This window comes from Zootoca vivipara, chromosome 17 (assembly GCF_963506605.1).
Source record: "Zootoca vivipara chromosome 17, rZooViv1.1, whole genome shotgun sequence".
Taxonomy (NCBI): domain Eukaryota; kingdom Metazoa; phylum Chordata; class Lepidosauria; order Squamata; family Lacertidae; genus Zootoca; species Zootoca vivipara.
The window spans coordinates 10,815,643-10,831,424 of record NC_083292.1 but is presented as its reverse complement, the minus strand read 5'-3'; the positions used below and the strand labels follow the sequence as shown (position 1 = coordinate 10,831,424).

The following is a 15,782-nucleotide window of genomic DNA, read 5'->3' as shown; positions in this document are numbered from 1 at the left end:
TGCCTGCCTAGCTCTGTGCGCATGAATTGGACCAACTAATGACTGCATACTTGCAATGTGGCAGGCGCCATTAGTCTGATCAGCAGCACGACTCTTGCATGTTAACACAAGACAATTTTAAACAGGGAGGGGGGGGGCAGAAGAAAGAAACAACAGATATGGCCAGAGCTCTGGTTTGCTCTGTCCCCACCCATCTGCCTGTGTGGCTTAGTCCTTAGCAGAACTGCAGCCAAAAGCACACAAGTACTCGAACATGGTGTCCTCCAGATGTTGTGGACTACTTTTCCCATCCGCCCCAGCTAGTATGGCTGGTGTTCGAGAGCCCTAGGAACTGTAGCCCACAATATCTGGAGGGTGCATTGTTGGGTAGCCTAGAATTACTGAGTTGCAAAAATAACGGGGTGTGGATTGGAACGTGTGTGTACATGACAAATGCTGAGTATGGACACAGCATCAACCTGGGGTTTCTGTGCCACTTCTCCTCCAGGGGAAGGATGGTAATGAAAACAACTGTAGGTGTTGCAACCATCACCAACTGCCTAGCTAGTGACTTCTAAGTGTGAGATTGTTAAAATGCCAATGGGAAGCCTGAACACAACAAAGCAGAAGGTGCACTAACCAAGCTTTTCAGTTAAGGTGGAGCATTATTTATTGTGGCTGTTCTTCCTTCTTGGCAGGCAGCACTATTACGTCTTCAAATATATTGTATGCTTAGCCCACATAAAAAGGGTAGCGTTGCTGAACTTCATATTGTTTCAAAACCACAAGAGAGCCAAACAAGCTGGTGCTGCAGCATAACTTTGCACACATGCCCATTGGGGGTGGAAGAGGGAGATTCAAGAAGCCCATTCTGAAACCTGACCTGGAAGGTTCTGTGATGGAAAAAAAACAACCTCAGGCTCAGTATAGCTACCTTACATGACCGATCTGCAGTGGTACCTTGGTTTGCATACGTCTTGGTTTGCATACGACATACGTTTTGGATTACAAACATGTCAAACCCGGAAGTGCGTGTCCTGGTTTGCAACCTTTTTTCTGTTTTATTACAACCCTTTTTGGGGGGATTACAAACAGTTGTTTTTTTTGGAGGCCCCATTGGCAAAAGAGCGCCTTGGGTTACAACCTGTTTTGGTTTACAAACAGACCTCCAGAATGGATTATGGTTGTAAACCAAGGTACCACTATACCCCACTTAACACATGTCTCCAAAGGGCAGCTTCTCGCCCTTCTATCTTCTTCTACTTTGCCTCCTGCAGTGAAAACTCTTAGCATGATTATCCTAGCACATAGTAGGGAACCTCTAGCCCACAGGCCACCATGGGGTCCAAGCTGGCCTGCACCACCACTCCCACAAAATCATGCCCAACTGAGGTCTACATTTAAAAACAAAACCATGAATACACCATATCATTAAAAACCCATATAAAACATTTGCACTCTCATATGAACACCTAGAATTCATATACACAGAGAGAGACAACTTGATTTGTTTGCAGGAAGATGGGACAATGTTGGCTATTTAATGAAGATTTTTATTTGTTTGCAGGGAGGTTGGATGCCGTTGCATCAAAGCAAATGTTCTGCCACACTTTCAGTGAATCTTCCAGTCACCTTCCTTATCACAAAACATCAGTTATTTGGGGGAAGTGGGCTTGTTGCACAGGACAACTCTAATTGCGCAACCTGAGTTTGCTGGCAGGTGACTGAATCTCAACCAAAAGGAGTGACAGTCTGGAGGCACCCACTCTTAACACAGCATGAAGTTAATTTTTCTGAGATTTGCCTGTCCCACAAGGGCTGCACTGAAACAGTCAGCCAAGTGATTTTGCCCCCAAAGCATTCCCATTGTGTGTGAGGAATAGCTACTGAATGACAATCACAGTCAACCAGCAATGAACACAGGAAGGTATATTATACGATTGGTCTATCTAACTCAGCTAAGTGGTGGCAGCTCTAGGGTTCCGGACAGAAGAGCCTTTCCCAGCTCTGCTGGGGCCTCCTGCATGCAGAACACGTTCCTTACTCCTGAGCCTCCAACAAGCTCAGCTGTTACTCTTTGCTTGGCCATGCACTAATACTTTCTTTGTACTGATTTTGAAGAAAGTTTTCACATGAAAAGTAAATTACATGGGAGGGCAGGAGGCACAGTTGGAGATTTGGCAGGGGAAAGTGGAAATGATTTTAGAACATGCCTTTGCGCTCTTTATTTCCCTACATATTTATCACAAATGTTGGAAGCAGCACAGCTGCATAATGGCAACTTCAGGCGCCCATGGGCCAGGCAGTCAACGTTTCCCACACTTAAATAACATTGAGCAGATTCAAAATTACTGCACTTAATACTAACAAAAGATGTCTCAATTTAATCTTCAAACAACCCTCCAAGATCAAAACACAGCTGGGCTGAATAACAAGACAGGCCTGGGTCAGCACAAGGAGAAGGACCAATTTCCTCCAATAGCTCCATCCACTCCTAGCACAAGTGGGAAGGAACTCTTGTGTGTTGCAACATAACCCTAACCCCCTTCTGTTTATATGTCTGGGGATGAAGGGAAGGGAAAGCACAGCAAATTGATTCAGAGATGCAACATGCGAATGGAATTACCTGAAGTTTGGGAGTGGAAAAGAACCAATGCTAAGGCCTTTTGTTTTCCTAATCCTTGCAGATGATTAAGAATGGATCAAGATTAAAGTTGCCCAAGGACAATGGAAAGCACCTGCCACTATTGTCTTCTTTTTGGAGCTGGATAAATTGAGATGGCTCATTAAGGGATGCCCTCAGGGCAAAGCTCTTGAAAGGAATTCACAAGCACTCTGGGTTGTTCTCCTCCCTGCTTTCCTGTTTCCCTGTTCAGGTGCAAGAAGGAACATGCACTCTGGGCAAAAGAAGTGACCCCTTGGTTTCTCAAACATTTCTAAGAAGCACGTAAAGAATGTTGCTAGGTTATGAAGCATTTTATTTCTGGAATGGCTCTCTGTTCATTGGCTATTACAGCCAAGCCACTGACCTAATTATTTTAAGGAATGTGACATTTCCGTTGAATTTTATTACTTTTAAAGGTTTCTTCAATCTATACAATTACAAGATATGTTAATTAAGATTAGGCTTTGCAAGATACTGAAAATGCTGGATAGCAAGTAAAAGTGGCTTAGAAAGATATACAATTTACTGTGGCTAAGTTTGTGACCAATAAAAAAAGTCTCTAAGGAATGTATGTATTTTGGAAAGTTGTTTGTCTGTTTGCTAGGCACCTGGCAACTCTTAAGATATCCTAACCAAATTTTGCATGATGGCTCCTGAGATCAAGGAGCAGGTTTACATCTCTGTATTGATACAATTGAATGTACCATTTTAAATCAAGATGGTGGGCTGAACCTTTCAAAATAGCAGATTTTAACCACTGATTTCAAAGCTGCACTGGGTTTTAGTTCCATACAATTGTTTAATTTGATTTTTAAAAATAGGAGACCTCTATCCCCCCCCTCCAGAGTTACAGTTCCAGATTGGCTGAACAGATCAAGCATTCTTTCCAAGAAACTCTGCAAACTGTAGCACTATAGGGGGCAAGAGGAATAGGGGTCTCCTAACAACTGTCAGCACCCATAACAAGCTACAGGTCCCAGGATTCTTTGGAGATAGCCAGAACTATCAAAGTTGTATAATGGTGCTTTAAATGTATCGTGCAGAAGTGTCCTCAACGACAACCCCTTAATAGTCATCCTTGTTGCTTCTACATGCTGCTACTGAATGACAGAAATCCAGTGTGTTGCAGTGATTAGAAGGGCAGGCTAGGACCTGGGAGACCAGGGTTCAAATCCCCACTCAGTCATGAAGCTCACTGGGTGAGCCTGGACCAATCACAGCCTCTCAGCCTGACTTTCCTCATAGGGTTATTTTGAGGATGAAATGAGGAGGGGAAGAACTATGTATACCACCTTGAGCTTCTTGGGAAAAGGTGGGCTATTCATGAAATTACACACACACACACACACACACACACACACACACACACACCCCTCTACCTTTCCCTATGCCCCAATACCTTTCTAGAGAACACCACCAGGTATTCCTTTTCCTTAGCACAGTCTGTTTGAGCTTGTTTAGGCAATTCATAAACTGCTCTTTAAAGGACACACCTTTACGTGGGATTTTCAAGTTTCGACTTAAAATGCTTGGATTATATTTTTACCGCAGTGGTTACGGGTTCTTTGTTTGCGTTAAGTAAAGCAATACAAAGAGTGCAGCCACCAGCACAATGGAGGGTATTAGCGTTTAAAAAAATAAAAACCCTCCTTTTCATGAACGTACACATCCTATTTCAGGCTGTTCTCCCACCCACCAGCCCATCCCCATTACTCTGCTGCTTGAGAAAAGCAGCTCTTAAGTTTTCCAACAGAGCAAACAAAAGTTTTGAATTTCATCCCATGCTAAAGAGAACCCACAATGTTATAAAAGAGAAAAAAGCAAGAACTCCCCCCCCCCCTCCGACAAACTCAGATGGCCACCCGTGTTTCCCCCTTCCTTCACGTTTAATATAATTCCCTCCTCTCCACCAAAGCCTGATTGATTCCCAATTTCAATGCACGGTAATAAGCTAGTAAATTCTACAAAGAAAGGAAGACGTCTACCTTTTTTAACAGCAAAAGGTCCCTTGTGACCTCAGCTTGCCTCACTCACACCTGCTGCCTCCTCTCCAGTAAAAAAAGGTAAAGGGACCCCTGACCATTAGGTCCAGTCGTGACCGACTCTGGGGTTACGTGCTCATCTCGCATTATTGGCCGAGGGAGCCGGCGTATAGCTTCCAGGTCATGTGGCCAGCATGACAAAGCTGCTTCTGGCAAACCAGAGCAGCACATGGAAACGCCGTTTACCTTCCCGCTGTAGCGGTTCCTATTTATCTACTTGCATTTTGACGTGCTTTCGAACTGCTAGGTTGGCAGGAGCTGGGACCAAGCAACAGGAGCTCACCCCGTCACAGGGATTCGAACCGCCGACCTTCTGATCAGCAAGCCCTAGGCTCAGTGGTTTAACCACAGCACCACCTGGGTCCCTCTCCTCTCCAGTAACCTGATCCAATTCTAACCCTACCAAGACTTGTTCACTTCCACTTGTTTGCATGCAGTAGTTACTTCCCCCCCCCCCCCTTAAATCATCTTTTTCCGCCTTGAACAAAATGGAAACCCTGTACTTGCTTAGAGAACAGGGATGGGAGGCCCTCCAGATGCAAACTGTACTACAACTCCCATCATCCTTGACCACTGGTGTTGCTAACTAGGGCCGATGGGAGGTGTTGTCTAACAGAGCCATCCCTGCTTTAAACACACTTTGGCATTAATATTTGGTTTTTTAAATAATAATTTTATTAGCATTTTTTCAGAATAGAAAATTAACACAAAAAGAAAACACTACAATAACAACAATAGAAAAGAAAATAAACACACAAAATCAAATTACTTATTCCTTTTTCCTTCACATTATATTAATATTAATATAATTAATATTTGGACCTGGTCTCTGCCAATATGGCAATCCTTTAATGAGATTACCCTAGCTGGGTGGGGGCCAGTTATCTGGCAGTGGCTTCTCCTGGCTGGGACACCATCTAAAGGACTCAACTATATGGGTGGGGGCCCAACTGTGTGGGTCTTTTTCATTGAATGGACATATGCCGGCGGTGGGGTGGGGGTGGAACAGCACTGAAACTGGTGGGGTGGAAGGGAGGGAGGCCAACACTAGGTAGAGCCATTGCCACTGCCAGGCAGAGCCTCTTATTTATAGTCCGTCCGTCCCCCCAATCCTTCTCTCTGTTAAGATCTACAAAGGCAACATTGAGACTAAGGGGGAGAAAGCCGAAAGCCAGGAGGACCACCCTCTGGGCTGCTTGTAAGGCAAGCAGGTGGGGAACTGCCCCATTTGCCCTAAAGGGGCAGCCCCTGTGACTGCAAAGGTGTCACACGCAAAGATCTTGAGGCCCTCTGAATGGATGAAGGGGCTTAAAGATAGTCATTTCGGTGTCCCTGTGTGTGTGTGTGTGTGTGTGTGTGTGTGTTTACATACGCTCCCTCTCTCCTCCCACCCACCACTCTCTGCCATTGTTCAGCTAGAAGAAACCAGGATTATAAATACCATTTGTCTTTGCAGAGCAGTGGAGGATAGATGAAATATGCGCCTTAGGCTTATCAGCTCCAGCACTGCTAAAGGGAAAGCTGGCTTCTGAGGCCTTGGACGGCGGCTGTCCTTTTCAGAAAAGAATCAAAGGTCTCAGGAGAGGGAGGAACATAATGGAGTGACCTTCAGCTAATAAAGCCCACCCCAGAGTCCATGGAAGCTTGGGGAATATTGACAAAAGTTCATATTTACAACAGCCTGGATGCCTTCCAAGAAACCATTACCAATTTAGAGAGCCAGAGGCTGGCAGGCATCTCTCTCCCCCTCTCTTTGAGGGGAAAGAATAAGTAAAAGAACAGAAAATATCTCATCTTCCTTCCTTTTCCCCTTTCCCTCATGCGAGCTGAAAAATGAGATGGAGCACAGTAATTCTTCATTAATGAGGCCCATATGCTTTCCTCCCTATAATGAAGCTAGGGGTTGGTGTTTTGTTTTGCAGAGAAATACAATGAAAATCTGCTGGCACACCAACAACAATGCAGAACCCTTGGACTTTAAAAAGAGGGTATCTTGCAGTCTTTATGACAGATCTCTCAGGCATTAAAGTGACCAGAAAAAAGAAGGAAGGAAAAATCCACCACTGGTAGGATTGGGGCAAGAGTTTCAAAGAGGGCCCAGGGTCATATATGGCAATGCCCCGTGTTGCATAAAAAGAGAGATCTCTCTTTTAGGAACAGCAAAATTATTTGCACGGTGCAAGGAAAGGGAAGCTTGGCACCAGATCACACATGAATCCGTACATCAGATGAACCCTGAAACTGAATCCATTTCTGTACTAGATACACTTGTGCAAACTGGGGCAGTTCCATAAGGGCAGTTCCATAACCAAACTTAAGCCTCATCTTAAATCAGTATAACCAGGATAGGGAACCTCTGGCTTGTGGGCTGAATGGAGCCTCCCATGCATCCTCTCCCTGTTGCCCTCAAAACTCAACTTTTGCCAGGTTGGAATGTATCCCTGAACTGTGATAGTGACTCTTTGTTTGTATGGATGGAAGAAAGAAAGATGTTGGCAGGAAATCTCTGGATTTTGTTATCTGAAATGTAGCCTACTGTTAAAGAGTTACAGCCACTGCTCCACCCAGTCTTGCCTCTGGCATCACCTACTACAGGCACATGGCACCTGGAAGTTTGTCCATGAGGGAAGGTGGCTGAGAGTTGTTAGGAGACCGCCATTACTCTCCCAGAGCTACAATTCCCAAAGTTCACTGGGAAGAGGAATTGATTGTTAAACCGCTCTAGGAATTATAGCTCTGTAAGGGGAATACGAATCTCCCAATAACTCTCGGCACCCTTAACAAACTACAGTTCCCAATATGTTTTGTGGGACGCCATGACTGTTTAAACTGATAAAAATGATCCTTCAAGGGTACCCTGATTCAAAGCTGTATATACAACAAAACAGCACATTGAACTTAGTAATGATACCATTTGTAGACTGTCCCTCTTACAAGTATGAATGCCAGTTGTTGCAGAACATCAATCACTGGGGGGTGTCTGCCGTTCCTCCAGTGGTGCAACATCTTTCCCACTACCTAAGTGCGTCTGATTTCTGCAGTTCATGTGCACTCTCCCTATAGGAGTTAATTAAAACAAGGCAGGTGGTTTGTCAACAGTGTTAAAACAGCTGTCAGATAACAGTGTGTGCGAAGCCTTTGATATCTCTTAAGAGAGGAACTGTGCAGTTGCCACTACCATTTGTAGCCTCTGTCGAAAATTTGACAACATCAACCCTGGAGGTTTCCCTTCTACTCTCTTTTCCAATTAGACCTAGTTCTCACTGAGATGGCAAAGCTGCGCCTGGAATCTACCACTGCAGACAGGAGGCCAACATGTCAGTCTCTTACACACAAAGAACAATCACGGGACAGTGGTCTTCCATTGGTGTTATATGGTTAACGCACAACATTAAAAGGAGGAACTATAACTCAGCAGTAGTCTGCTAGCGCACATAGCCTTGAATGAATAAGGTCCCAGGTTCAATCTTCAACCAGCAAGTGTGCTGAGGCAGTGGGGCTAACATGACCTCCAGTCGGCTGCATCACTGTTGTTTAATGGGAGGTAGAGAGGAATGGACAAGGTGGGCTCATTGCATAATCCAGCACTCCCACTGTAGAGTTTGCACCATGCCTACTTTCTCTCCCGCCCCCCCTCTCCACCTCCTGGTAAGCAGAAGCAACACTACAGACTGAGGTTAGGGGAGCACCACCCACCCCCCATGCTGGCACTACTGTCCCTGACATCTCCATTCAAGAAAAAGATCAGGAAAGCAGATGATAGGCAAAACCCTGGAGAGCGGAACTTGGTCAGAGTAGACAACACTTGAGCTTGAGGAACAGTCGACCTGATATAAGGCAGCTTCCCTGTTCCTATTGAATGCTGATATACAGCACGTCAGCTGTGTCTCACAATAGCAAACCAGTAATGGTTGTGGTTCAGTTATTCACTACATCCTCAGCCTCATGTTCAAACAAGCAAGCTAGCATAGCAGGGGGTTCAAACATGAGTGTTTAAGCTGTTTAAGACCAATGGATTTAATACCAGCTCAGTCCAAATGGGTGTGGCTGTTTAGTCCAGAGAGTTCGTCCTGCATGACTAGAAAGGCTTTTGCTTAAGGTTTCCCCCCCCTCTTTTCCCTTCCTTGAGCAACTGCTTGGGTAAAATATAGCACACCCTACCCATAAAGTCCTTTGTTACAACATCTTTGCCATAAAGCTGCAAAACCTTGGCTCCCAAGTACATTAAATTCTTATAAACCTGCCTTCATTTTAAGCATGCAATATTTCAACACACAAAGCGCCTCTTCTGAAAAGATAGCACTTTAATGAGGAGACAGGTAAAACATATAAACCAAAGCTCATTATGGCATAATTTCTGGGAGATGACCAAGCTGTTATAAAAAGGAAGTTGTGGCAGTCACATTTCACTGGAGCTTGAAGCTAAAAACATGAAGAGAAGGCCACAGCATGGTGCAGGACAGGTCTGCAAAACCTGTTTACTGCTGAAGGCGAATGGCTGCATCCTATTTATGCAAAGAAAGGCTCTTACAAGACTGTCACAGAACAGGAGAAGCACGTAAAAACATTGCAGAAGAAGACTTCAAGTGGTTAGAATAGACGTGGTCAAACAGTGACCTCCAGATGTTGTGAACTAAACCTCCCATCAGCCCCAACCAGCATGGGCAACAATATCTGAAAGGGTACCAGTTTGGCTGCCTCAAGAATTAGAATGGTCAAACTGAGAATTCTTGGGACCATTGACTATACACCCATCCCTAAGGCACAATAATCATCGACATGCGGATGATACCCAGTTCTACCTCTCGTTTAAATTGAAACCAGCGAGGACAGTGAAGGTCTTATGTGAGTGTCTGGAGGTGGTTGGAGGATGGATGGCGGCTAACGGATTGAAGTTTAATCCTGACAAGACAGAAGTACTGTTTTGGGGGACAGGGGACGGGCTGGTGTGGAGGACTCCCTGGTCCTGAACAGGGTAACTGTGCCCCTGAAGGACTAGGTACATAGCCTGGGAGTCATTTTGGACTCACAGCTGTCCATAGAGGCGCAGGTCAATTCTGTGTCCAGGGCAGCTGTCTACCAGCTCCATCTGGTGCGCAGGCTGAGACCCTACCTGCCTGAGGACTGTCTGGCCAGAGTGGTGCATGCTCTAGTTATCTCCCGCTTGGGCTACTGCAATGTGCTTTGAAGGTGACTCGGAAACTGCAATTAATCCAGAATGCGGCAGCTAGATTGGTGACTGGGAGTGGCTGCCGGGACCATATAACACCAGTCCTGAAAGACTTACAATAGCTTCCAAGTACATTTCCAAGCACAATTCAAAGTGTTAGTGCTGACCTTTAAAGCCCTAAACGGCCTCGGTCCTGTATACCTGAAGGAGCGTCTCCACCCCCATTGTTCAGCCCGGATACTGAGATCCAGCACTGAGGGCCTTCTGGCGGTTCCCTCACTGCGAAAAGTGAGATTACAGGGAACCAGGCAGAGGGCCTTCTCGGTAGTGGTGCTGCCCTGTGGAACGCCTTCCCATCAGATGTCAAGGGAAGTTTATAATATTTAACGCTGTATTATGTTTTTAATATTCGATTGGGAGCCGGCTGGGGAAACTCAGCCAGATGGACAGGATATAAATAATAATAATTATTTTTAATTAAATGTGCCCATGCACTTCCACCCTGAAGGAAATCCAGTAGGTGGCCATGAACGAGATGTAGCAGGTTTGTTAGGCAGAACCGTGAATTAGGCATTTGCCACAAGTCGCCTGGGCATGATTCAGCACCGGATATAACAATTCCACTACCTGGGCAGAGATAAGTGTTGTGGTTCTGCCTTAGGCCCCAATGCCTGTTTGCCCAGAATGAGGTTCCAAGCCAACACAGATGCCGCCGAGAGACTTGCCCTAGTCTGAATGGGTAAGCCTGCATTAATAAGCAGCTGGGGGGGGGGGGGAAGATATGCTCCTTCCAGCCCAGAATTCCATTTATCATGAGCTTACAGCAAAGAGATAAAGGGAAATAATTATCTTAACGTAGTTCCAGTCATCAGTAACAGTGTCAAGGTTTTGCCCTGCTGCTGACCCGGAACATGTGACTGTAACACAAGAGAGAGGGCTGCTGTCAGCTGAAACGGTGACCCTCCTACATTATTGTCAAAAAAGCAGAACAAAAGATCCTTTTGTTTTATTGTTTTTGCTGGGTTTAATTTTCTTACAACGGCTGGGCAATCAGGAGGTCCTTCTTCTCCAATAACAGATGTACCTCCAGGTTTGAATCAAAGACACAGGCAAGTGAATTCTCCAGCTGAGATTGTGTTTGTGTGTGTGTGTGTGTGTGTGTGTGTGTGTGTGTGTGTGTTGTTTTTTGCTTCCATCTAAACTAGCTTCCTCTTTTGCTCCTTTTACGCTCATCTTTTCACATCCCCTCTCCTTTATTGACTACAGTAAATTACCTAATCATTGTTAAACATTCATTTTGGCAATCTCCGTCGGCAAATGGGAATGCACAAATTATAATCAATGACAGCATCTTGATTAAATTAAAATGGGGGTGAGGAGAGTTTCTTAAACTCATGCTTCACAAAGTGTGAAGCAAGTCTTCCATGGTTACGTTGTGAACCGCCCCGAGATCTAGGAGCAGTATACAAATTTAATAAATAAATAAATAAATAAAAGGACCAGGCCTACAGTTTGCATTATTCCTTTGATTTCCAATGTTTGGAGGTGAGTGCTGTTGGTTATGAACAGCAGAGGCTCACCAGGTGGGGAAGGAGCCATTACACTAGGCTTCCCAGCAGACGGGTCACTGTTGCTTATTGAGAGATGGGTCAGGCAGCAGAGAGGTTACTGTGGTGCAAACGTACTGGCAGGGGTGTCCCACTGGCTCAACTAGTGTGTTTGCACCACACCAACTCCCCTGCTACATGAGCTCTGCCCCACCCAGCAAGCCGCTTCTGGATATGAAACTAAAACAGCTCTACCCATGCACAAGAGAGAGTCTTGATGGGTCTTCAAGGGTTACAGAAGTACAAAAGATTTTTTTTGGGGGGGGACCCCTAAACATCAGAATGAGCATGCTCAGTGATCACAGAATGTTGATTTGAGTGTTGCGAGGAGATATGGGAAATTGAGTAGCAACGGGAATGGAATGGGGTGTCTGGGTTTGGGAAGGACAGGGAAAGCAGCTCTGTGGTACAACATCTATACTGCATGCAGAAATCCCCAGGTTTAGTCCCCAGCATCTCCATGTAGGGCTGGGAGAAACTCCCTCCCTGAAACCCTGAAGAGATGCTGCCAGTCCGTGGAGCTGAATGGCCAGCTAACAGGGACACTCTACATTGCAGCATCCACCAAGGCCAGGGCTACAGTCTGAAAACACACAAAGCAATGAACATGCTAAAACTAAGTAGTTCTTAGTCTATAGTAACTGCCTGAATGGAAGACCTCTTGTGAATCTTCTATATGCCGCATTGAATTCCACGATGGAAGTACGGTGGGATATGCAATTTAAAATAAACGAATCACTTCTAGTTTTTTTAAAAAAATAAAATCTAATTGCCATTTAAATTTGGTTCATATATATATTGTCTCATAAAAACCCTACAACATTTTTTCAAGGCAGACTATAACTACAGAATGAAAATAAGAACACAAAACCAGAACAAATGTAAAGCAAAAAGCAGCACAGCAGCGAATAAAAACAGGTGCTATGGTCTTAATTTCACTTGCATTGCAAACCTGCAATGTGCAGAATCCACGCAACCCCTGCCTAGACTTTTAATGTATTTTTAATCTTTTGTTGGAAGCCGCCTAGAGTGGCTGGGGAAACCCTGCCAGAAGGGCGGGGTATAAATAAATGATGATGATGATGATGATGAGGTTACTAACTCTGGATTTTGCCATCCTCAGTTTGCCTTGAAAATATTATTTCTTGAAACCTACAGTGAAAGTACAACAGACTTCCTGACCCTCAAGTCATGCAGAACAGGCACCCCCAAACTTCGGCCCTCCAGATGTTTTGGACTACAATGCCCATCTTCCCCGACCACTGGTCCTGTTAGCTAGGGATCACGGGAGTTGTAGGCCAAAACATCTGGAGGGCCGCAGTTTGGGGATGCCTGATGTAGAACATACTTCAGCACGTAATATTTCCATAGGCAAATAGTGTGGTTTGGATAGGCCTGAATAAGCCTGTCAGTAATAACAACAAAGTGATCCCCAAGCACATGCACACACAAAGCCTAGCCATGGAAGTCTATAAAGCACAATTCAATAATAATTTGCTTTCTTCTTCTAATTGTATAATTAAGTTGGAAAATGAAATTTTATAACACATGTGCACTTTTTGGATCTAAAACAATGGAATTTGGAAGCTTGGCAGCATAGCTGGGGAGGGAAGGAGGTGCCACAGAATTGCAGGGATGGGGACATACAAAAGAGCACAGGCCTTTTAACAGAAATAAAGGAAGCACCAGAGCAGGGTTGGGGGAACCTGTGGCCTGCTAGGTTTGTTGGACTACAACTCCCATCATTCCTAACAATTCTCCATGCTGGCTGGGGCTGATGGAAGTTGCAGTCGAACGACACTTGGTGGGCCTAGGCTGCCCAACTTTGCACTAGAGAAAGAAAACGAAAGACAAAAGCAGAAGAAGAGACTGCAACTCAGTTCAGGCATCCCAACACCACACACACACACACACACACACACACACACACACACACACACAACCAGCCCCAGATGCCCATTTGGAGACACTTGATCTCATACCTTGCTTGCTACCAAGCCACTCCTGATACGAGGCAGCTCCAGGTCCGCTGAGTTCTACAGACAAAACAAAAAGTTCTGTTCACAATCAAACACTTTTAACAGAAATCTCTTTTTCACCTTGGCAAAAGGGGGTAATTTCATGGATCTGAGTCCGCCTCTGCCCCTTCATTTCTTGAAAGAGGTAGGGGTCTAACTAATAAAATGGGCAGCAAATTAGACTAGTGAGTGGTCCCTATCATTAACATTTATTGCATTTCTATCCTGCCTTTCTTCCACAGAGGTCAAATAAGTATACACAGGATACTCTTGCAATGACTTCTGTGAAGATACCACAAAGGAAGTTGACTGGACTAACCAATGGGCTATTGATTCTCTTAAGAGTAGGAAAAGGGATAGCCAATTTGGTGCCCCCAGGCTGTTGCTGGACTATGACACCCATCAGCCTCAGCCAGCACAACCAACGGTCATGGACATGGGAATTGCAGTCCAACAGCATCTGGAGGGCACCACCATGGCTACACCTTGAGTTGGTGGTGAGGCCCTGGTGCCATTTGCTGACACAGTGAGGTTTCCTTTAGGAACACAGATCATTGGTTCATCTAGCTCTGGACTGTCCATACATAATGGTAGCTGACTTTTTGCGCAGAGAAGTGGCTTTTGGCAACCCCTGTATTAGGCTGTTATAAATTCTCCACTGCTCGTTGTATGGGTAGCTAGAATGGAGGTGAGGGGATTTTTGAGAGGATCCACAACAGCAACAACAATATTTATTACCTACAACAATGTTCTTCAACCTTGGGTCCCCAGATAATGTTGAACTACAACTCCCACCACCCCCAGCAATGGTCAGGGGATGATGAACACTGGCCTAGAGAGTGGACATTTTCTATTGCCCCTGGCTTAGGCCTTCAGCAGTCATCCCTGTCACCAGGAAGGACCAAGAGGTGTGGTTTGTCTAGTTGCCTTTCCATCCATTTTAATATTTCATTTTAATATTAATTAAAGCAAGGGCAATACATAAAAAAGTGGGCATGTTGCAATCTCCCATAGAAATTTGCTGTTGTAAGCTTATGTTGTAGTTTATCTGGGTCTGAATTAACTTCTGTTGACATTATCTTCATCCTGTTAAAATGTGTTTTGTGATGGTCTGACAACTAGATAGAAACAAATGAATCTCCTCTGCTTAAACGGCCTTAAAAGAGTCACCTTTTCAAGGTGAATCTGCAAGTATTTGCTTTAAAAGTATAGGCATGGAGAGAAGTTCCTCTTTATGTATAAAGACTTTTAGTGAAAAGTTCGACAGCTTTGCCTTAACTTGACTCTGCTCTAACACGCGGCATACTAGAAGCCAATGTCAGTGATAAAAGTGGCCCAACACAATATTCAGTACACCACTTAAGTAAAATAGGAATCACAGATGACAAAGAAAGAAATTACAATGCAACTCAATGGATGTGAATATTTTTCCATTATCTCAACGCGCTCTGAATGAATCCCAAGAAACTGTCAGGTTGGTAGGTCAATATTACAATGGCTTTAGAAAGGGTAAAGGATTGAAAAGACGTGCTATTGGGTGATGCAGAGTCAGATCAATGAAGATGAGGGATGAGAAAAAACAAAAATAAATCGTGTGTTTAAGTGAAATGAGCTGTCTAGGCATATATTTCCCTATTGCAGAAGAGGGTAGGTGGTGGTATAAAGGGCATTGTACCTTAGAGGGTGCAAAATGATTATTTAGCAAGTGATAAAAGATAGTGTGATAAGGTTAGAACATTTGAAGACGCCTTATACAGTCCATTTAGCTCAGTATTATTATATGAGCTTTCCACAAATTCATACCAGTGTATTTTTCAGTCCTACCTAAAACTGCTGGGGATTGTACCTGTGGCTTTTAACAAGCAAAGCATATTATTATTAGGTTTGTTACTCGCCCTTCCACAGGCAGGTTACAGTAATATAAAATACTGCATTAAAAACAGCTTAAAGCAAATTAAAACCACTGCCATAGTGGGCCCACTTGATTAAACAATACAGTCACATATCTGTGATTAGATAAATATTTCTAAAGCCCCAGCGGGTCTTTTCTTTTTAAAATATACTTTTAAAATATTTTTAATTACTTTTTTCACTTCTTTTAAAATAAAATATTACAAGTGGTGCTTTGGTTATGATTTGCTTATATAAAATTCTGATTTTGCAGATTCATATTTGTTTTTATGCTGAACAGTGGTTACGAACATAGTACAGAGATCACCAAGGAAGAAGACTAAGGGCAAAAGGCATTTGGGTTTTCTCGGTATTTCCTGAGTTATAATTGTCTATACTGCTGACATTTCG

At 44.2% G+C, this 15,782-nt stretch overlaps 1 protein-coding gene across 13 annotated transcripts in view; it reads right to left on the bottom strand.

The window, feature by feature from the left end:
• Positions 1–15,782, bottom strand: part of FBRSL1 (fibrosin like 1) — an 808,905-nt gene that overhangs the window by 153,098 nt on the left and 640,025 nt on the right. For 12 of the 13 annotated variants that reach the window (XM_060269604.1, XM_060269610.1, XM_060269606.1 and 9 more), the window contains one exon: positions 13,446–13,499. The exons of the other annotated variant lie outside the window; for it this stretch is intronic. In XM_060269604.1, the coding sequence (XP_060125587.1) occupies positions 13,446–13,499 (54 nt within the window). The remainder of the gene's footprint in view (positions 1–13,445; positions 13,500–15,782) is intronic. 13 annotated transcript variants of the gene reach the window in all.